The 21981-nt window shown below is 41.2% G+C and overlaps 1 protein-coding gene across 1 annotated transcript; it reads right to left on the bottom strand.

Annotated features, from left to right (window-relative positions):
- Positions 1–399: 399 nt before the first annotated feature.
- RAB18 (RAB18, member RAS oncogene family) lies at positions 400–21686 on the bottom strand. The gene is made up of 7 exons (XM_054020774.1): positions 21212–21686; positions 15272–15327; positions 7406–7467; positions 4290–4362; positions 3219–3337; positions 3069–3135; positions 400–2197 (listed from the first exon to the last, which is right to left on the bottom strand). Exons 1-7 carry the CDS (start codon positions 21277–21279, stop codon positions 2022–2024), a joined length of 621 nt encoding a protein of 206 aa, XP_053876749.1. The 5' UTR covers positions 21280–21686; the 3' UTR covers positions 400–2021.
- Positions 21687–21981: the final 295 nt, after the last annotated feature.

The raw sequence follows: 21981 nt of genomic DNA, 5'->3' as shown, positions 1-21981 counted from the left end.
AATAATTTTCAGAAAGCGGCTGATCACTATATCCCATTGGTGACAGCCTCCCAAAGGCAGTCAGACCTGCAGGGTAACAGTTGCTACACAGGGTATTGTAGTCCAGGGGTCAGTTTAAGTGGCAGAATTCTATGGTGGAATGTAAAAAAGGTACAATGCCTGAAACCTGAGGGGATGCACTCGGCCTAGACAGGACAGCCCTGAAACTGACAACTAGCTAAAAGTTAAATAATTAGCATCATTTATCAGAAAGCTGCATTTCAGCAGCTGAGGTTTTAGGTCAATATTTTTGTAAATGTGTACCTACCCTAATCAAGCATTCAAAGCATAGAGCCAGGACAACCTCACCACTGATGAATAACTGGGTTAGCAAACGTATGCTGTATCAAGACACAGGAAGACACATCTAAAGCTTTAATGCAACATGGAAGTGTATTAAATTATTGATTACATTTACATATTTAAATGATCCTACTTACAGTAATAGTACTTAAGATACAATATTTGGTAAAAACAGCTAGTATATTTAAGTCTTCGAATTTTGGTAATGTTTTCTACCAAGTGTAAGAGTAGAAAGCAAGGTTTCCATAGATGAAAAGTGTACTTAACCAGAAACAATCCAATTGGCTGCAAAATACAGACTTACTATGATGGATTGCTGACATCTACAGAAAATGCAGTATTAAAAAGGTATCTTAATGTATATTTACAAGAAACTGCTCAGTGGTTTGTTCCAATATGGAGATCAGTTACCTGATTAATTAAGAAGGATGTGTCTAGGTTTGTCTTTGCTTTAATGCACCAGAAATAATCCCTCCACAAAAAGTGTACTAGAAAATATACAACTGTACAATAGGAAGAGGATAGAAAAGTTGAATACTGTGGAAAAAATTTATTAGTCTATACAGGCAAGTCTTCTGAAACAGATAAACCACTGGCTGTTTACAGTAAACCCAAGTGAAATACTCATTGCAATAGTATTTTCCCCAGAGATCCAAAAGCAGTGTGACTTTCCCCATATTTAGTGTCTGACAGGAAATTATGTTTCTGAACAAATAGCCACACAAAGCAAAGCAGTTATGTGATATAGACCTTCATAGCCATAAGTGAGCTACATGTACATTACCAATGTTTAGGAAAAGAGCGTCTGTACTTAAGTGTGACAAGCTGATTCACAAAGAAAGAATAAAAAAAAGACACCATTCAAATCCTTGGCCAAAAAAAATGAAGACTCTAGAGCAGGACTATGGTGGGCAGCATCGTAAAGACTACTGTGCAAGAATGCCATAAATTTAGTATATAAATATGACAGGATTAAGATGCCAGTTAAGCAATCAAGTTATCAACTGAAGTGATGATTTTTTAAAAAATCCCCTACTGTGTTTGCTCAACTTCTCAAAGGAAATTTTAGAAATCTCTTCAAAAAGTGTTCAGATTAACTGGCAGAAGCCATAGTTTAGATAGCTCTGCTTAATGAAAAAGAATTTGTAACAGACTTGGCTGTAAGAATTGTGTAATCATGCTGTTTATGTTATATAGTACCAACAAGGACAAGCATTTATCAGTAAAAGATATCACATTTTATCTTGCATCGTTTTTAGGATGTGTGCATATAAAGCAATTCTAGAATTCCAACAGTACTTAAACCAAAAAAAAAAAAAAAAAAAAAAAAAAAATCCAGACAAAAAGCAGACAGAATGCAGCAATGTATATTTGTTAGATGGCTATTTTTTAAAGAGTAGTTACATGATAAATGTATAAGGTCATAAAATTTGAGTGCATTTGTTCTTGCACACTATTTTATGCTACATATAAAAAACCTGAAGATTGCAAGTTGGGCATGCTTACCATAACATTTTTCAACTGGGAAAGCTGCTGAGCATGTTTTCCTACAAATGTTCACCGCCATGATACAAAACAAATATGTGCAAACTGCAAGGTCCCTAAAAATAGCAGTTAATGAATTTACAGAAAGGTGACACTATCTGTTTAAATATGCAAGAGGATAACCTTCCCAGAGTTTATAACATAGAGCAATATCCACCACAGGCTCTTCCTCCATAGCCTTCTTCCTGGTTTGATAACTTTACGCCTCGGTTTTGGCTCTCACTTTCCCACAGTCCAGGAGTCTGAATGATTTTTTCAACAAGTTCTTCAAAGGCACACTGTACACCATCACATGTTTTTGCACTTGCCTCTGGGGGAAAGAGAGATTTAAGAAGTCAAGCAAGCATTAATGTATCTTTCACCATCTTCTTACTTTAACTGGAGAGAACCAACAGGTGTTAGTCTCAACATGCGTCCTACACTTTTGGTACAAAAGGGAAAGTAGTCACAGATGAACAGCAAGTCCTAGTATTTAAGGCAGTAAGATGACTTACTCTCTACAGACAGATATGAGCTTTGACATGCTATGCGAAATATTATTCTAACAATTGGCATGTTCAAGTTTTTTTTTTTTTAAACTTGAAAGTCTAGCAGTGTTAAAGGGTCTATTATACTTTACAGCACAGCCTTGTACTGACATAAGACAAGTCTTGTAATAAGCTAGTGGTACTGAGTTAGCAGGATATATGGTCCAGTCATTAGAGTAGTCACAGTGAGTGAGGTTTCTACTAGACACCACCAAGTTTAATCCCACTTAGAGAGGTTTCTTAATATGGGAGAGTACAATAGAGAATGGTATTAGGAACATAATACAGCCTTTATTTTGACCACAGTATTTAGATATTAAGGTGATGGATGCACTGGAAGTGTACAGATTGAAAAGAATGATTCCAGCTCCAGTCAGGCAGTTTCATCTGCCATGAGTCTAGAAATTTGGATAGATTCATTTTGAGACCAGTCTAAACAAGATGGGAAAACCTATCTTGAGGATGTCGAGGCTTAAGTTAATTTTGTAAAGCACTTAAACAATGCAGCTGAAAGGTACTATTAGATTACTTAGCGGATACAGTAAAATTTTCGCCTTGGCAATTCTGTAAAAATGGAATCTAACCAGTTTTATTTTTTACACAATGGTAACTTAAAATATCATGTAGGCTTTACATATATCTTCAAGAGCATACCTATGAACAACATGGAATGTTTTCTTGCAAATTTGAGACCTTCATTCCTGTCAACTGCACGGTTTTCCTGCAAGAAGAAACAGTATATTATATGCTGTGATAGATGTATAAGTATAAACTACTGAAGGTAATTTTTCCAAGTCTGCTTACCTTATCAATCTTGTTTCCAACTAACATTTTAACTATGTCATTCCTTGTGCAGTATGTCTCCAATTCATTTAGCCAATTGTCCAGTTTGAGAAAGGTGTCTCTTCTTGTGACATCATAAACTGAAAAATATTGCCAATGGTCACGAACCTGATTTAACATATTATTTTAAAGACATTTCCAAATAATTTATTGCAACTATTAAGTTATTGCAGACATTCAAAATCTGAAATTTTTTAAAAAGATTTGTAGACAGACATATCAGCATATTTTCAAGTTATTGCATATACAATAGGACACGAATGAGGCTGAGAATCCTCTTAGAGCCAAGGTGCTTTGTATTTAAGGCTAACAATCACCAAAATTATTTTTGCCCCTGGATTTCTTGTCCACCGCTCAACTCCAGCAATAGCGAAACAGACATTGCGCTCCAAGTGCCTAGTAAGGAGACTTCCAACACACAGTGAGGCAAATACCTAAAAGCAAAGCAATAGTTATCTTCAGAGGGCAGATGCAAGAAGTAAGGTTTTTTGACCCCGTTCTCCTTTCCTTCTATCTGAAGCATAGACTTCTTAATTTAAACCACAGTCTTTTCCAAATTGCATTGGGGGTGTGATAAAAAGGTCATCAATGTTGGGAGCACAATGGAGGATATATTTTAGTTAAATAAAACATTAAGACTTGTCTACATGGCACTGTTTGTCCTGATTATGGAGGGGTGTGTATTGTTGGTAACTTTTAGTATGTGCCATCAGAGTTTACATGGGCTAGTAAGAGCACAACATTTCAGTGTGCTCTACATTTCACATCCCTGTAGTCAGAACTGTGGCGCTGTGTATACAAGCTGTGATGGATTTCTTTTGGAAAGAAGGGAGGTGGTTTCCTGTCGGAAGGAGATGCTCAAGATGCTGAGATACTCCCAATTACTGGAGTATCTAACTAGAAGTCAAGAATTTCAGTATTAAACAGCCAAACGTAGTTGGAGAAGAATTAGTTGGTCTTTAACTTTTTCGTAAAACTAGAAAAAAAAAATATCAAAAGGTTTTAAAGTGGTACGTTGAGTAGCATACTTACCTAGGATAACACCCTGTGCTCCTCTATAATAGCTGGGCGTTAATGTTCTGAACCGCTCCTGACCTGCAGTATCCTAAAAATATTCAGAATGTTTTCCATTACTGTATTTGCACAAAATAATCTACTCTACGTGCTACTGAAAGTACAGCATCTGCAAGATCTAATTAACACAATAAAAAAGAAACTTCAGAACAATCATGGAATATAGCACCACCAAAGGAATCAAGTTTAATTACCTTTAGATGAAATACAATTAAGATTAGATGCAGAGTTGATAAGAATTTTGCTTCAGGAAGTGGCTTTTAAAGTCTTAGCATTTAAGTAAAATACGCCACTCTACGATATAGGGCACTCACATTTCCACTGACGCTATTGCTGCTCTACAGCTAGCGGATAAGTGAGACGCCAGTGCAACAGCTTCACTTGTTTTTAAGTGAACATTTTAGGTTTGCAAAACACTGCAAAGTCTTGTGATAACAAGACAAGATATATGGCTTTTCACTGCCCAGTATTTGATAATCAGCTTCAAACCACAGAAAATTAGGGCAAACCAAGCTGTAGCAGAAGTACCAAAAAACTGATCATGTTTCTTCTTAAACTGAAGTAGCTTGTGAAATCAGATTTATATCTTAGGACTTTATGAACTTAAAGGATGAATGGGTCTGCAGAGACCAAGTATTAAAATGCTGATTACAGATGCTTTGTTGTAGATCCTTGAAACTACACTGAACTATAAGCACCAAAGATCATGAGAGTATGCATGCATCAGAAACAGAAGCTCATTTACTCAAACTCTGTCCCAGTTTAGAAGCGTATTGCTTACAAACAAAAAGTAAATGCCATCCAATCTACCTCCAAAAGAGCAGTCATTCCAATAACTAAGATATCAGCAACGTTTTTCATTCAGGTTCAAAATTCACTCCACCACCAAAGATCCTGAATATGCAAGCTCTTTGTGAGTGGAGTACAGAACACTTTGGTGAAGAGAGAAAAAAAAAAACAACATCTACCCCTACCCCCATCTCAAACTAGAGCCAGAGCACAGGATTCCTTTGCAAATCCCCCTTACCGGTCTTCACCCAGGGACTGTTATCCAGGGCTGTAATAGTACTGCTTCTCCAGGCCACTTGAACCACAGAAATGCAGAACTCTGGCCCCTCACCAGCCCGTTTCCCTACCAGACACCACTGTGGTTTTCTATACTGGCATGGAGACCGTACCACTGTACATAGGTATACAGAAATCAGCAATCTTCCTAGCACTTAATGAACATGTTTTATGCTGCATTCCTGAGTTTAGCATGGACCATGAGTGAATGCAGTGGTCACAGAGAAAGCCAGCAGTTTTATAACACAGGTTTGTGTTTTGGAGATGCAGGGCATAAAAGAAAAGAGAAGTTATCTTTCCCTTCGTGGAGAGAATCCTACTCAAAGGATTCACCCTGTCTCTTCAGGAAAGAGTATGCAGGTGTCCTAGCTGGCTCATTTTCTTCCTCCCAGGAAAGAGTTCTGCTGCTCTAACACTCCTACCTCAGAGGAAATGTTCCATTGGCTCCTGTTCTCTCTCATATGCTTATGAGGCCCTTATTCAGCTGTCCATTTTCTCAGGCCTGGTCTACACTGGGAGGCGTGGGGGTGTGGGAGAACGATTTAAGTTACGCAACTTCAGCTACGTGAATAACGTAGCTGAAATCAGCGTACTTAGATCTACTTACCACGGTGTCTTCACTACAGTGAGTCGACTGCTGCCGCTCCCCCGTCGACTCTGCCAGCACCTCTTGTCAAGCTGGAGTACAGGAGTCGATGGGAGAGTGCTTGGGGATTGATTTATTGCGTCTAGACTAGACACAAGAAATCTAACCCCACTGGATCGATTGCTGCCTGCTGATCCGGCCGGTAGTGAAGACATACCCTGAACCATCATATCCACTCGGCTTTGCTTGATCAAGGATGTGTTTGAGGTAGGCACTTACAGTCATATCTCCAGCGCCTACAGTTTGGTACTTGAGGTATGCAGCACTTTTGATATCAAAGCAAGGGAAGTATCCCTGATCTTTATTTTTCTCCCTCTTGTACTCTGCTTCTTTCCTCAGACAGACCAGGCAACACCAGAATTGCTCCACTCTGCTTAGCAGTGAGAGTTTCAAGCAGCCTGCCAGCACAGAGCAACTGACAACCACTGGAATTCCAGTGGTTGTTCCATACCAGAGATGGATTCTGTGACCATAGAACATGAGCCTTGCTTATAGATTAAAAAGCAAACAACATTAAGAGTTATTGGGAAACCTTTTCCCTTCCTTACTTTCCATAGTTCAAGGTTTGAGGTTTCCCTTCAACAGTCAAGGTCATCACAAGTACTTAAACTGAGTTATGCAGGATTCAGAGCTTCTTGCTCTATTTTAGCTGCTATGTTAGTAGAGGCAATCCTGAACTTAGACCTTAGCAGGCAAACTCCTTTTGGTTCACCTGGATGTTTCCACATTCTTGTCACTTTAAAGTTAATAATGTAAATTAAACATACACAACTATGGTAATTCTCAAGCTAGGTAATTTATGCAGTATTCGTATTTGTATGGAAAATGTAAAGTCTTAGTTAAGAAGATTTTTTCTTTAGAAATGTGAATTCAGCGTGAGACGCTTTATACCTAATTTAACATGCTTAGTTATCAGGCTCAAACTGTATAGTCTGATGTGATATAAACTCAAGTAGAATGTTATAAGAGGCACGGGTAATATTTATCGGTCGTCAAATTAAGGACTTTTCCTTCTAATGTAACTCCATATTCTCCTGTATACTTGTTGGCTTCTAAATTTTGTTTGATAACAGTAAAGTCTCTTCCCATAAAAGAATTCTACAGAAGAATCCCATTCTTTACTTTCAGATACCAGAACTGATACTATAGCTATATTACCTACCCTGAAAATGGGAAAATCCCATCAGTAACGTTTTCATGAATGACCCAGTAAAACAAAACAAAAACCCACACACCCCACTACTAACAAAGTCTGTTAACCTGGCAAATCCCTTCAACTGCATTTTTCCATAAAAATCATCACCACTAATACAAATCAATAAACTATGTAAAGCTCTGGTGTTTTACTATGTTCAGAACTTACCCATATTGCCAGTTTAGCTTTATTTCCATCAACTGAAATTGTTTTCACCTTGAAGTCAACACCTGGAAAAATAAAAAGGTTTTAATTCTCCTTCAAACGTGTGTTATGATTAATTTTGTCAGACAGAAAGACAACGAAAGATCCAACTAAGTCAGAACTGAAGTTGTGCTTTGACAATAGCAGGTGGAATGGATTAGTTTAATCGGTTACTATTTGCCCACCCACCTCCACATCTCTCCTACTTTCCCACTATGGTCCTACACCAGGCTTTGAAATTAGGGCCTAGAAGAGTCTTCAAGTAACCATGGGCCAATAGGTATATCATGGAAGTGTAGCATTCTTGAGTATGCTGTTCAAGTTAACTCCAAATTTCCTTCTCCTCCACATAGTTTGCTGCAGTCTAGATTCCAATTTCTACCATTTCATTCCACCATTTCCCAGTGTGCATCAGCTATACCAGAAGCTATGGGCTTGATGCAATTCTATAGCCCATGTTATGCAGGAGATCAGACTACGTGGTCATAATGATCCCCCTTCTGGCCTTAAGATCTAGGACACTGATCTAACAGTTAAAGGCCATTCAGATGAAAATGCTATAATGCCTCTTAGAAAAGTCCCCGCAGACAGTGCTGATCAATTGCTTCTCTGTCCCAGGAAACCTCAAGGATATCACCTGGGGTCTATTCTATTACTTCTTGCTTAGAAAGCCACTGGAAGGTTTAACAGGAAAGATGGTTTGTGGCATACTCATTGCTGAGGACACTCAACTGTCTTCCACACATTTGACCCAGCTATTGCAGAGGAACTAAAGGCTTATTGTTTGCATGAGGGCAAGCTGCCCAAGGCTCAGTATGGAATGTAGAACCTAGAAAACATTACATTAGCATTTCCAGAGTCACGTACACTGCTAATAAGTTTGAATGGAGTTAAAGGTATTTTCAGGTTTCAGAGTAGCAGCCGTGTTAGTCTGTATCCGCAAAAAGAACAGGAGTACTTGTGGCACCTTAGAGACTAACAAATTTATTAGAGCATAAGCTTTCGTGGACTACAGCCCACTTTTTTTTAAGGTATTTTCAGTTGATCAAGTCACAAATGACAGCCTGGTTACCTGGCACACTGCTTTCATGTGAGGATGCTGCTGTTACAATCAATGGAGTCACTACAGCTGGAGTCTAACTCAATTTTCTGAAGGGTCCTCTACTTTGGAACTCTCTCCCTGCTTTAGTACTCCACAGCTTGGATTCATTAATTTTCTAGGCACACTGCAGTGTGAAGCACCTAGATTATGGCTATAAAATGTATCTAGGAAGGTCATGATTCTAGAATGCACTGAACATTACACAGGCTTTTTAAAAAAACAAAACCAAAAACAACCCCCTCACCCCATCACTGTCGTTAAAACTACTTTTATAACAAAAAAAGTACACTAAGGTGTAGTTTGAATGTTTAAATTAAGATTCTTAATCCATAATTGACAGTTTATAACAGTACCACATAATGTTTTCTTAAGATTGGTTTAGCACACAATTACTGTTGAATGAACAAGCTGCAGAGCCAGAAATTCTAATTACTATATCTCCAGTTACAAGTCAGTGGCAAATGTACTCTAAGTAGGTAAAACAGGAACTTGCCATGCCTACAATTTGATTTAGATTAAGCCTAAATAACCTGCTGCCCTGTCAATTTTCAGCATTCAACATAAAAAGAGTTGGCTCTTAAAACTAATAGCATTCTATGCTGAGCTGCATCAAAGGGTACCTCTGCTAAGAGCCATGACAGCCCTAATGAACAGCTAAGTATACATTTTTAAACAGATATATACTTGAAGCTACAATTATTTTTTTACAACCCTGTTTTTACATGATCATGACCACCTTAAAAAACAAAACAAGAAAAACACACAAGCCACTTTAGCTGAAAATTCTCTCATTCTCATCCCAATTATAAGTTTCAGGAAGTGAGCGTAGCTTGTCTATACCACTACAAAAAGTTTAGCTGAACTTTGAGGTAATGGCACCTTGCTCACATTCCACAAACAGGCCCAAGATTTTGTTACTGGATACAGTTATGCAACTTCAACTGGAGATGCGCACACACACACACACACACACACACACACACACACACCTTTCACATCACTGACCCCCATTACCAGTTACTCTAAACTGAACCCAAAATGCTCCTTCTGAGCAATACAGGCCAATCAAAATTAACAAAATCTGAATTTGATAGAGGTATTTAAAAATGTAAACTTACTTACTTATTCCCTATGCATTTTTAAATAAGCATGCTGCTTAGCATTACACCAAATTGTATATTTTAACCCTTTTAGGTAATAATGGGAAGGAGAGCATAGTTACAGTATAGCAGAAGACAAATAATAAATTGACCTATGTTTCTAACAAACTGCAGGGCTCTTGATGCAACAAGACTATCACCTTAACTTGTACAAAAGAAACCCAGTATCACAATGCTAAACGTAGTTATGATCTCTGTAAATGCATCACTGGCATGCATTAATATTTATTTGAGCTGTTGCTACTTTAGTCTTCATTAATTTGATTATAAGAAGCCTAATTAAAAAAAAAGTGAGCTTGCAGAAAAGCACATTTGTAACAGAGCTAGAGTCCACAGACAGTTGCAAAAAGGGTTTACACCAGTAGACTTTTAATTGTTAACACAGCAAATGCACAATCCACCAGCATAGATTCAGAACACATACAAATACCTTATATTTATACTGTATATAGTTCCTTTCATCCAGAAAGATCTCAAGAACTTTGAATTGAATGCCAATATTACTCAAGAATGCTACACTTCATGAAGGAAATATTAGTACCTGCTTCACTTCCATGATATATCTATTGGCACATGGCCTAAGGTTACTTGAAGACTCTTTCAAAGCCTAGTGTAGGACATAGAGTATGCTGTTCAAGTTAACTCCAAATTCCCTCCTCCTCCACATAGTTTGCTCCAGTTTAGATTCCAATTTCTACCCTTTCATTCCACCATTTCCCAGTGTGCAGCAGCTATACCAGAAGCTATGGGAAGTATCAATTATCAGGGTTGTTTCTAGCAGGTCCCCTAGAAATGTGTTCTTGGTCCAATGCTATTTAATTTTTATCAATGATCTAGATGGTAAGCAAAATCTTTGGTAACAATTTGCAGATCACAAAGATTGCTGAGATAGTAACCAGTCCTCATTATTTACTGTTAGAGTGATCTGAATCACCCAGTTAAATGGTTATAATTCAACAAAATGTTTTATTACCGTCAGTTTAATTGAGGTATTTTATCTGGAAATCAAGAATGCAGGTTATACCTACACAATGGGAGACCATCTGGGCAGTGATTTAGAAGGATTCTGAGGTGACTGACTATGTTGACCTCTATATGAGTTCTCAGTGCAATGCTGTGGCAAAATGGACTAATGAGATTTTTGATGTACACATGGACTATTAAGCAGAAGTAGGGGATGCACTTCTCAAAACAGATGTGGAAATCCTGGAGAGTTCACAGGAGGATCACAAAAATGATCCAGGGGCTGTGGGGCCAGGGGGAAAAACAGCCTTACAGTACAAGTAGAGTCCCCAGATACAAAATTTGTATCTGCATTTGATTTGTGATCTGCAAACATGGTCCGTAGATATCTGCAGACAAAGCGGATATTCACAGATCGGCAGGGCTCTAAGTACGAGCCTTAAGGAGCTCAACTTAGTCAGCTTAATGAAGATACTGTTGACATGCAGCTTGATGATCACCATGTACAGGCTCTATACAGGGAAAAGATCAGATGAGGCTTTTACAATTTTGCTGACAAAGGTGAAAGATGCAGTGGCTTAAAGTTGGACAAATTAAACCCTGAAATAAGCATTTCCTAGCAGGGAGGGTAATTAAACAATGGAACAGATCAGCTCACCAGGGAAGATGGTGGACTCAGCATTGCTTGGAGTCTTTAAAACAAAGTTACATAACTTTCTAAATTATATGCTGTAATCCAGATTCTGGTAGAAGCAACCTGTGTGTCTCAGAAGCCAGGCTGGTCTCTTCTTGCTTGGGAATCTGTGAATCCCCATGTTCATCTCCTTCCTTAATGGGCCACAGCAGAACAAGATTGCCCGCATTGCCTTCAGCATGGTCAAAACACTTGCAGCTTTGCATTAATACAATGGCTATAATCAATTTTCATGCTTTAGGGCTTCAGCCAGTAACCTGCAGGCATCAGGAAGGAAGTCCCCTCCCCCTCAATGCACAATTGGCCAGATGTATTGTTTCACATCCCACACCTTCCTCTGAAGCAGCAAAGATTAGCCACAGCTGGAGATGGAACATGGGATAAGGTGAAGCAGTGCTCTGAAGCAGTTCAAATCCTTTTTTCTTAGATGGCTGGTCAGTGTGTCTTGCTCAGGGTCAAACTGATCACCAGATTTGGCATTGGGAAACAATATTTTCCTCAGGTCACACTGGCAGGGACCTTGGGAAATGGAGGTGGAGGGTTTGTCTTCTTCTGCAGCATGAATTGCCTGTTAGGATCATCTAGGCATCTCTCACCAAGTCGATTTCCCACTATTACAGGGACTTTAGGCACTGGTAGCACTTCAGTCTATCCTGTTTTCTGTCTGTGACACACAACAGTTTAGTCTCCTGAGGACTGAAATGCTTTAGTCTATAAAATTCTGCAAAAAGTTTAGTTATTGAAGACTTCATTAAGTCTTGTAAAAGAAGAAGCTGGATGTTTGGAACGTATGTGAAGCAGCTAAGTCACACATTTGATAGCTGTGTCTGCTAAGGAGATCAATAGTGAAATAGTTAATATTGACATCTATATCACCATTAGATGTTAGAGTCAACACTTCACTGAGATGAACGGTGAGAGCTTTCATTGACCCAATAAAAGCTCTCACATAAAAACAGACTCAAAAAATAGTTCTTAAGATAGTATTTCTTTGGTTTATGCCAGGCACCTGTAGGGAAGGTTCTCTTGTAAAACAGTTTAGAACCTCAGTATTATTAAAGGTCGAGCTTTGTTCCAGAGTAAAGGGTGGATACTGTGGCTCCTTACACTGTGGAACAATAGTGTCCACAGGGCTAGCAGCAGTATGTAGTATAGTAAAACTAACTAAATCTACATCAGCTAATGATATGGTTATTGAAGGTAAACAATATGTTTCAAGTTCAACATTGTTAACTTTAGGTTGATACAGAATCAATTTTTTGATTGCTTTGCTGAAAAGTTTTAATATTTGGGAGTTTATGCAATAGTTGACAATTATCAGCTTTATGTAGATTTGGCCCCTTGAGAAGAGACATTTTTAAAACTCTGGCAAGTTGACCTACATCATGAATTTGATCCTCAATGCATGTTCCATTAATGGTTTCCTTCAGGGCCTGCATTGTTTAAGGAAAACGCAGCAGGAACTCAGATACCTCCTTTTTTCTTGCCAGGATGAGCTCAAGCAGTTCTTGTTGATGTGGAAATATATTTATACTCAATACCCACCTGAAAGCAAGCGAGCTGACAAAGCATTGACATTTTTGTCACCATACTGATGATTGTCCATAATACTGCAGTGCTGATCAGACAGGTCAAGTCAGATGGTAAGAAAACTTCTTTAAAAAGTAAGTTTTCTTTGGGCTGGTCTACACTACGGGGGGCAGGGAGGAATCAATTTAAGTTATGCAACTTCAACTACGCAAATAACATAGCCAAAGTTGACGTACTTAGATCTACTTACTGCGGTGTGTCCACGGGAGACGCTCTCCCGTCAATTCCCCTTGCGTTTCTTGTCAAGGTGGCGTACCAGAGTAGAAGCTAGAGCAATTGGCAGTTGATTTATTGCATCTATACTAGACACAATAAATCAACCCCCCACTGGATCGATTGCTGCCCATCGATCCAGCCGGTAGACAAGCCCAGAGTAAAAAAGAAACTCACCAGCTGATACAGATTACTCTTTTGAGCTAGGATCTTCCTATATTTGATGGCATCTAGCACAATAAAGGCCCCATTTCTTATCTGGGTCTCTGTGTGCTAATCTAACATTAATATTTCACTTTAACAGACTAAGGTTGAAAGGCATTCAGAAGTTAGGATGTGACAAGAAAGGTCATCCATAGAACCTTAATTCCGCCTCCTTATGCATATATTTTTGCTACAATCTTTATGTATGTAATTGGCTTGCAACCTTAACCTAACAATAGTTTATGCTAGAGATGGCAGCTAGTGCCAGGGGATATCACTGAAAAGAAAGGTATGTCTCTTTCTCACTCCACAAGCCATTAAGAGAAGGTAGATTGAAGGGATGGTATCAAGCAATGCCTTGTCAACAAGTCTCAGTTGCCCAAATTAGTGGTCGGGACATCCAAAAGAAATCTAGTGTTAGTATTTCTGCAATACCTATTTTTTCTGCATTAGGAGTTGGAATTAAAACATGGCTATCCCTAAACAATAATTCGATTACATAGTGTCCTACTCATCCCCCAATATTTAATTCAGCTAGTCAAATACATTAGACAACTATACAGTTATTTTTGGCTTTACATTAGTGTTTCTCTCTCTCAGTAGTCACCTCGATTGATCAAGAGTTTAAGGAAAATTACTTGCTCTCTTCCAGGTCTTTAGTTAGAACCTCCATTGCAGTAAGTCTAGTGTTAGAATTAGAATACCTTGTACAGGAAAGTTACCTTAATTTGCTCCCAGTTCACCAGCTATTTGTTTAGCTTGGATTACAGTTATACGATATATCACATAATAGCAGGACGGGTTTTAGGCATTTTACTGCCTTTCACAAACTTCAATATCCACACCAGCACCCCTCCCATTCTAGGGTCCGTCTCTCCCTCCTAAATACATTTCAATTAATGCTGGGCCCTTACTGCTGCCCATATCACTCACACTGTCCCAGCACAGTTTTTTTTAAGCAGATCTGGGCACTCCCCTCTCCTCTTGGCCACTTGCCCAGGAGCGGATACTTGTTTTGGGGTAGGTAAGGAAGGAGCCACTTCTTATCATTCAGACATCTGTTCCTTGAAGGGGGAGGATTGGGAAACAGGAGTTCAGTGCCCAGTATAATGTAGAACTTCTCTGGAGCAGGCCACCTATGCACCTACTCTAACATGAATCCTGTGCAGTACTCTTATTACTATTAAACTAAGTTCCAATCTCCTATTACTTTTGAGAGATTTTACTGATTTCTCATGAAGGTTAGCAAGAATCTTTTGCATACGGCTCTAATAAATTCATTAACACCACAAGTGTGGTTGTAGTGCTAACAGATGCAGGTCTCCTTCAGTGACAATCCATGTCTATACCTTCCATCTTCAAGAATACACACGACAACACTGTCTCAATTCTGAACTGATTTTGTGCAAAGTGTAAGAGCACCCAATTACTGTTTATACTTCTGTAGTGTTTAACGCCGTACACTATACATATGTCTACACCTAAAAGGCTTCAGCGGCACACCTGCGCCACAATAGTGCTTCAATGTAGACACTACCTATGCTGACAGGAGGCATTCTCCTATTGGTGTGTAGGTAATCCAACTCCCCAACAGACAGTAGGTAGGTCTGTCAACCTAGCATTGTCTACAGTGGGGGCTAGGTCAGCTTAACTATGCCACTTAAGGATGTGGATATTTTTTTTTATTTTTATTTTATTTTTAAACACACCCTCAAGCAACATAGTTTAACTGACTTCATTTCTAGTGTAGATCAGGTTAATGACTGAGCCAAGATCATCCCCTCCCACCTTACTGAAGAGCAGATAAGGCTGAACCTCATTACCAGTTGTGCAAACACAGCAAGTCACGGTCTTCTACCTAAGTTAGTTTGAATTTTTATGAAGTCGTGTTAGCACACACTTACCAATTGTTGCTGCAAGTTCTGGGTCAAATGTATCATCTGTGAACCGCAACAAAAGGCTGATGAAGGGAGGAAAAAAAAGATACTATTAGAACACTAAGTATTTATTGTTGCAGTGTAACTGTAGCTTGCCAGATGAGTGCATTATTGTATACCACAAATCTGAAAGCAACGTTACCTTAATATAAAACAAGGTAGACCTGAGTGTCATCTTCAAGACAGTGCAAATAAAAGTAATGCATGTCAGCTTGCTGTATAACTAACATTAACTATGTTTTGAAAAAGGAGTAGTTATTTTTACTCTTCAATTCCAATACCGAGTAAGCCTCTTTGAAGCTAGGCCTCAATCTGTCCCTGACTAGGGTTATCCAAAACGTCACATACTCTACTGTTCAGAATATTTTATTTCTATTGTCCTATTTCAAGTCTTCTAAAACTCAGTGCAAAAAAGCACAACATTTCTGCAATTTGAAAGAAAGTTCCAAAGTGCAAGTTAACTTATCACAGTAGGAAGAATCTAAGAAACAATATATGTGCAAAACTTCTTAGACACAGAAAGCCACAGAACTTTAGTGGTAAGTATTAGAAATAATTGTGGTTTTTTTTTTTTCATATTTACAGTGTACAGGTTCCAAAATACACTGAAAAATACGAATGCAGCCTCACACAAATTAAAGTTCTGATGAAACTGAACACTAAAGTTAAATTTTACATTGTACAGGTGTGGATGGCACATCAAATTATAGAAAATTCTGTAACTGGACCACAAGAGCAGCTAGTCCTATAAAAAGAGGGGAAGAGTCAATGAAGACACCCAGAGTTCAGAGCCCCCGGAGGAATACAAGAGGACTCGTAGAAGATTGCAAAGGAGAAAAGACAAGAGAACTTGCAGTCAGAAAAAACAGGAGGAAGGCCAGAGAATCACACTATCAGCTGAAAAAGTCAGGTCTATGTGATTGGTGACTTCCTACTAAGAACAGAAAGGCCTGTCACCAGAGCTGACCCAGAGAACAGAAGGGTGTGCTGTCTGCCAGAAGCTAAGACTTGGGATGTGGACCTGAGGTTGAAGAAGATCCTAATTGGAGCAGGAAAGAATCCACTGATTGTCCTTCATGTGGAAACAAATTATACATTCCAGCGAGAATCTGGCATAGCCTCCCTTGTTACAGCTAGACTGGGAAATGGAGGCTCAAATGATCTTCAGTGGGATTCTACCTGTCCCTAGAGTGGGAGAACGAAGGGGAGACAAGATGATGATGATCAACAGATGGTTCAGGCAGTGGTGCTATAAGGAGGACTTGGGGATATTTGATCACTGGAAGGCATTCATGGACAGAGGACTGTTCTCCTGGGATGGACTCCACCTGTGCTGGGAGGGAAATAAACTTCTGGGATGGATGCTGGCACAACTGATTAAGAGTTTAAAACCGGAACTTGGAGGAGTCATGTAATCTTCATGCCTGATTGAACATTGAGCAGGAGGAAAATCAAGTAAGGAAGGATACAGCAATGGAGAAAGGAACAGCAGCAGGTAGGACAATGGACATTAAGAGAAAAGACAGTGATGATACTAATGAAGCTAACAGTCAGACGATACTGAAAGTAGAATGACTATGCATTTGGCTGAGGAATCTGGGCAAAGATAAGTAGAAATAACTAAGAAGTTTTAACACCATTGCAAGGAACCTGGGTAACAAAACAGAAGAACTAGAACCACAGGTGCAGGAAGTGAAACCAGATACTATAGGGATAACAGAAACATGGTGGAATAGTAGTCATGACTGGAGTACAGGTATTGAAGGGTAAATGTTGTTCAGGAAAAACAGAAAAAGGTAAAGGTGGTAGAATAGCATTGTATACTAATGATGAGGTAGACTGTAAAGACATTAGAAGTGATGGAATGACTAAGACAGAATCTGTTTTGGCCAAAATCACTTTGGGGAAGAAAGCTACTAGAGGTTTCCCTGGGATAGTACTAGGGGTATGCTACAGACCTCCAGGATCCAGTTTGGATATAGCCAGAGACCTCTTTAATGTTTTTGGTGAAATACAAAATACTAGGCATTGCGTGATTATGGGAGATGTTAACTTCCCAGATATAGATTGGAGGACAATTGCTACTAATTATAGTAGGGCCTAGATTTTCCTGGATATGATAGCAGACAGATTTATTCACCAAACAGTTGCGGAACGAACAAGGTGATTCCATTTTAGATTTGGTATTGGTAAATAGTGAGGACCTCATAGAAGAGCTGGCTGTAGGGGACAACCTTGGTTCAAGTGATCATGAGCTAACCCAGTATAAACTAAATGGAAGGGTAAACAAAAACAGATCTGCAACTAGAGTCCTTGATTTCAAAAGGGCAAACTTTAAATAAAATTGAAGGAATCAGTTAGGGAAGTGGACTGGACAGAAAAACTCAAGGATCTGAATGTGGAGGAGGCTTGGAATTATCTTAAGTCAAAGCTCCAGAAACTATCCAAAGCCTGCATCCCAAGCAAGGGGGAAAAAATTTGTAGGGAAGAGTTGCAGACCAAGCATCTCAAACAGGTAATTAAGAGAAAGCCTACAAGGAATGGAAGACGGGATGGATCAGCAAGGAAAGCTACCTCTTGGCAGGAAGTGTAGGTATAAAATGAGAACTGTCAAAAGCCAAGCAGAGTTGGACCTTGCAAAGGAAATTAAAACCAGTAGTAAGAGGTTCTATAACCATATAAGATGAAAAAAGGAAAGTAGGGGGACCGCTAAGCACAGAGGATGGGGTGGAGATTCAAGATAATACTGTATAGGTATGGCCCAACACCTAAATGAATACTTTGCCTCAGTTTTTAAATATGACTAATTAATAGCTTAGGGACAGTGGCAGGGTGGCTAATGGGAATGAGTATATGGAAGTAGAAATGACCACATCCAAGGTGGAAGTCAAACTCGAACAGTTTAACGGGACTAAATCTGGGGACCCAGATAATCTCCATCCAAGAATATTAAAGGAACTAGCATGCCCAAATAGCAAGAGGTTTTAATGAATTTGTAAACTTGGGGGTTATATCCTATGACTGGAAAATTGCTAATACAGTTCCTACTCATAAGAAAGGGTAAAAGTGATCTGCGAAACTACAGGCCTGTTAGTTTGACTTGAATTGTATGCGAGGCAGGGTGGATTTGATTTAAATAATGATTTAGATCACTAGTCAGGAAGACTTGATTTAATCATGGATTTCTATATAAAGTACATTCTTTTTGGTTGTTATAACCTTAATACAGCAACTCCGCACTTAACGTTGTAGTTATGTTCCTGGAAAATGCGACTTTAAGCAAAACGATGTTAAGTGAATCCAATTTCCCCATAAGAATTAATGTAAATGCAGCCCTTAAAGCACCTGTGTTCTGGGTGGCCCTGCCTGCAGGGGGGGGGGCGGGGGGTGCTGCGCTGTGCAGAGCCACCTGCACACCCCCTGCACTAAACAGGAGCTGCCCCAGCTAAGTGCTCTGCACCTCCTGCCTGCCCCAGCCCTGAGCCTCCTCCCGCACAGGGCTTTGGAGCGGAGCCCGGAGCTGGAGCGCAGAGCAACTCCGGAGTAGTGGAGCTGCAGGTTTTTGCCTGGAGCTGGAGTGTAGCCGGAATACAGCTCCAAAGCCCTGCTCCCACACCCCCACCCTGAGCGCCCTCCCACACCCTAACTCCCTCCCAGACCCCACACCGCACCCTGAGCATCCTCCCACACCCTAACTCCTTCCCAGAGCCTGCACCTCGAGCCCTGAGCCCCAGGGGTAAGCCAGGGACACCTCCCCACCACAGTACAGTACTGTACAGTACATAATGCCTTTTGTCTGTCCCCCAAAAATTTCCTTGGAACCTAACCCCCCGCATTTACATTAAATCTTATGGGAAAATTGGATTTGTTTAACATTGTTTCACTTAAAGTTGCATTTTTCAGGAACATTACTACAATGTTAAGTGAGGATTTACTGTACTTGACACAAAGTTGCTGTTTACCTTCCAAATAAATGAAGAAAACTTTAAATGCTAAGTGGCTTTAATGTTATTCTTAGATATAAAATAGTAAAATCCTTATAACACAGAAATAAGATTTTAAATGTCTGTTTTGAGATAAATACATACACTAGGTAACCAAGATGTGGGAGTTATTTATTTAAGTGTAAACTTAAACAAGGTCACATGAACAAGAGATGACTTAATCTAAAAGAAATTTGCTCAAGTCATGTCAGTCATCACAGGATTAGTGCAAAACTTTACAGATCCGACACACTGAGGATTAGAAAGAAGCAATGACTAGCTGTCACCTTGCTTAAACTATTAGAAGGCAAGACTTTAGCAGTAGCCGTTTCCCTTTTATCTGATGCAAGATAGCAGAATTAAGTTATTGTTTTAAAAAAGCATTTATTTCTAAATGTAATATAGTTAGGCGTGGAATGATTAGATTTTTTTATTAGTAAGTGTCAATAAACAGTAATGTAAACAAACACACAAACCAAAAGAATATTTCAATTGATAATAAATAGAAATTTACAGATAGGCAAAAAAAAAAAAAAAAAAAAGGATGTTTGAGAACTGCATTTGATTTAAGGATATTTACTTCATACATTTTGACTTGTAATATTCACAATTAGTGATTTAATATTCTAAAGCTTTAACTTTGTATATCTCAAGGTCTGTCATTAAGTAATTACTGTGACACCCTCAACTGTCCGACCCCACAATTTCCCACAACTGTGAAAATAAATTAAAATCAATAAAAATGATTTAACAAAACACTATTATTCACCAAAATGATAAAAAAAAGTCAAATTCTGCCAAGACTAACTATGATACGGTCACATGTACAGCACATACATTTTTCGACACAGCGTGGTCAGGACCTTCTTTTCAGATCTCATTTGAAAGACCCATACATAGTAAAATGGAGGGGAGTCAACAGATCTGAGTAGTGCAGTTTTGATATTTTTATTTAGTCCCTCTTTTAACTAGGTCAGGGGACTGTTCAAAGAACCCCTACTCACTCACTGCCAGAAGGTTCATACTAGTATGATCCGCGGGTACCGGGAAGCAGTGGTTCAGAAGTAATTTAACAAGTTGCACCTAAAGCACCATGGGGGGGGGGGGGAGAGAGGGGGCCAAGAGGGAGCCTGCTTCTGAACAGAAACTAAGACAACTAGGTAAGAGGGTCCCTCAAGGATAAGCAGGAGGGAAGATAGCCCGACTGTGAGGAGGAACGTCCCAGACAAGGCATGGAAGGCCCCTAAATGAGGAGGGGCAGAGGGTCGAGTCCCAAACCCGAGGCAGGGGGCAGGCTGTGACCTGGGCCAGGACGTGAAGGGCCCCTGCTAGCTGTGACCAGGGCCGGAGAGAAGGGGCCTGGCCTGGCCCAGAGATGGGCCCACCTTTGGCTGTTAACACAAGGGGCCCGGACCTGAAGGGGGGACAGGGACGCCACTGGCTGTCACCAGGGCCTGAGGGACCAGGACCTGGGTGGGGAGCGCCGCTGGCTACCGCCAGGGCCGGAGGGGAGGGGCCCGGATCCTCCCGCTGGGTGTGAACAAGGGAGGGGCCCGGACCTGGTGGGGGGAGGGAGATCCGGACCTGGGGGGAGGGGGGGGGGGGCGTTGGCTGTCATTGGGGCCGGAGGGGAGGGGCCCGGATCCTCCCGCTGGTCACCAGGGCCGAAGGGGAGGGGCCTGGACCTGAAGGGGGGGGGGAGGGTCCGGACCTGGGGGGGGGGTATCCCCCGCTGGCTGTCAACAGGGCCGGGGCGCGAGGCGGTGCCCGAGACCGGCAGCCCCACACCAGGAGGCCTCACCGGGCCGGGCCCCGCGGGAGGAGGGTGGGCAGCACGGCACCGGGCCCAGTCATGATCAGCCGGCCCGGGAGACTGGCGCCGCGAGGAGGGAGCGGTTGCGCGGAGGGAGCGGGGCCGCCTCACCTGGACTTGCCGACGCCGCTCTCGCCGATGATGAGAATCTTCAGCGTGGTCAGTATGTCCTCGTCCATCCCGAGCGAGCCCGACCGACCCCAACTCTCGTCTCCTTGCGCAGGCTAGTCTAATCCGCTCGTGACTGCGCATGCGCACGCAGCCCTTTTTATTTTTCAGTTTTCTATTGCAGCCCCTCCACGCATGCGCCTTGACCCGCCTCCACTTTCGAGTCGAACTGCCGAAGTCTCCCCTGCGGCGCATGCGCTGGAGAAGGCCGTTGTCTCTAGCCACTCACAGACAGGTGCGTTCGGCGACGTGCTGTCACCGCGCGGACCGGTCTGCGCACCCCGCTCAGCTCCTCAGCGAACAGCCCCGTGCGCTGCGTCACCCGCGCAGACTGGGGCCATCGGCTGCTGCTCCTCTGCCCCCACACCTGGGGGCTGCCCGGGGGTATGGCTGCGCTGCGGCCGGGATCAGCCTCCCACACCTGGGGGCTGCCCGGGGGTATGGCTGCGCTGCGGCCGGGATCAGCCTCCCACACCTGGGGGCTGCCCGGGGGTATGGCTGCGCTGCGGCCGGGATCAGTCTTCCCTGCCCCCGTAAACAAACTCGCACTAGCTCCGCTCCAGCATGCCAAAAATTGCAGCATGGACGTTGTGACAGGGGTGGCGGCTCGGGCTAGTCACCTGACTCAGACCCAAGAGGTGGGAGGGCTTGGACTCCAACCACCAATGGAGCCCTAATGTCCCTGGGCCATTTCTAGCATGCTAGTGTAACCC

This window comes from Malaclemys terrapin, chromosome 2, assembly GCF_027887155.1.
Source record: "Malaclemys terrapin pileata isolate rMalTer1 chromosome 2, rMalTer1.hap1, whole genome shotgun sequence".
Taxonomy (NCBI): domain Eukaryota; kingdom Metazoa; phylum Chordata; order Testudines; family Emydidae; genus Malaclemys; species Malaclemys terrapin.
This window is presented reverse-complemented; position numbering and strand designations above follow the sequence as displayed.

Bases quoted from the DNA above. Each gene is read 5' to 3' on its own strand.
- RAB18 (XM_054020774.1), bottom strand. From the start codon at position 21,279: ATGGACGAGGACATACTGACCACGCTGAAGATTCTCATCATCGGCGAG. The intron at 15,328-21,211 runs GTGAGGCGGCCC...TCCCTTCATCAG, and splicing joins AGCGGCGTCGGCAAGTCCAG to CCTTTTGTTGCGGTTCACAG. The intron at 2,198-3,068 runs GTATGCTCTTGA...TCTTTCCCCCAG, and splicing joins ACATTCCATGTTGTTCATAG to AGGCAAGTGCAAAAACATGT.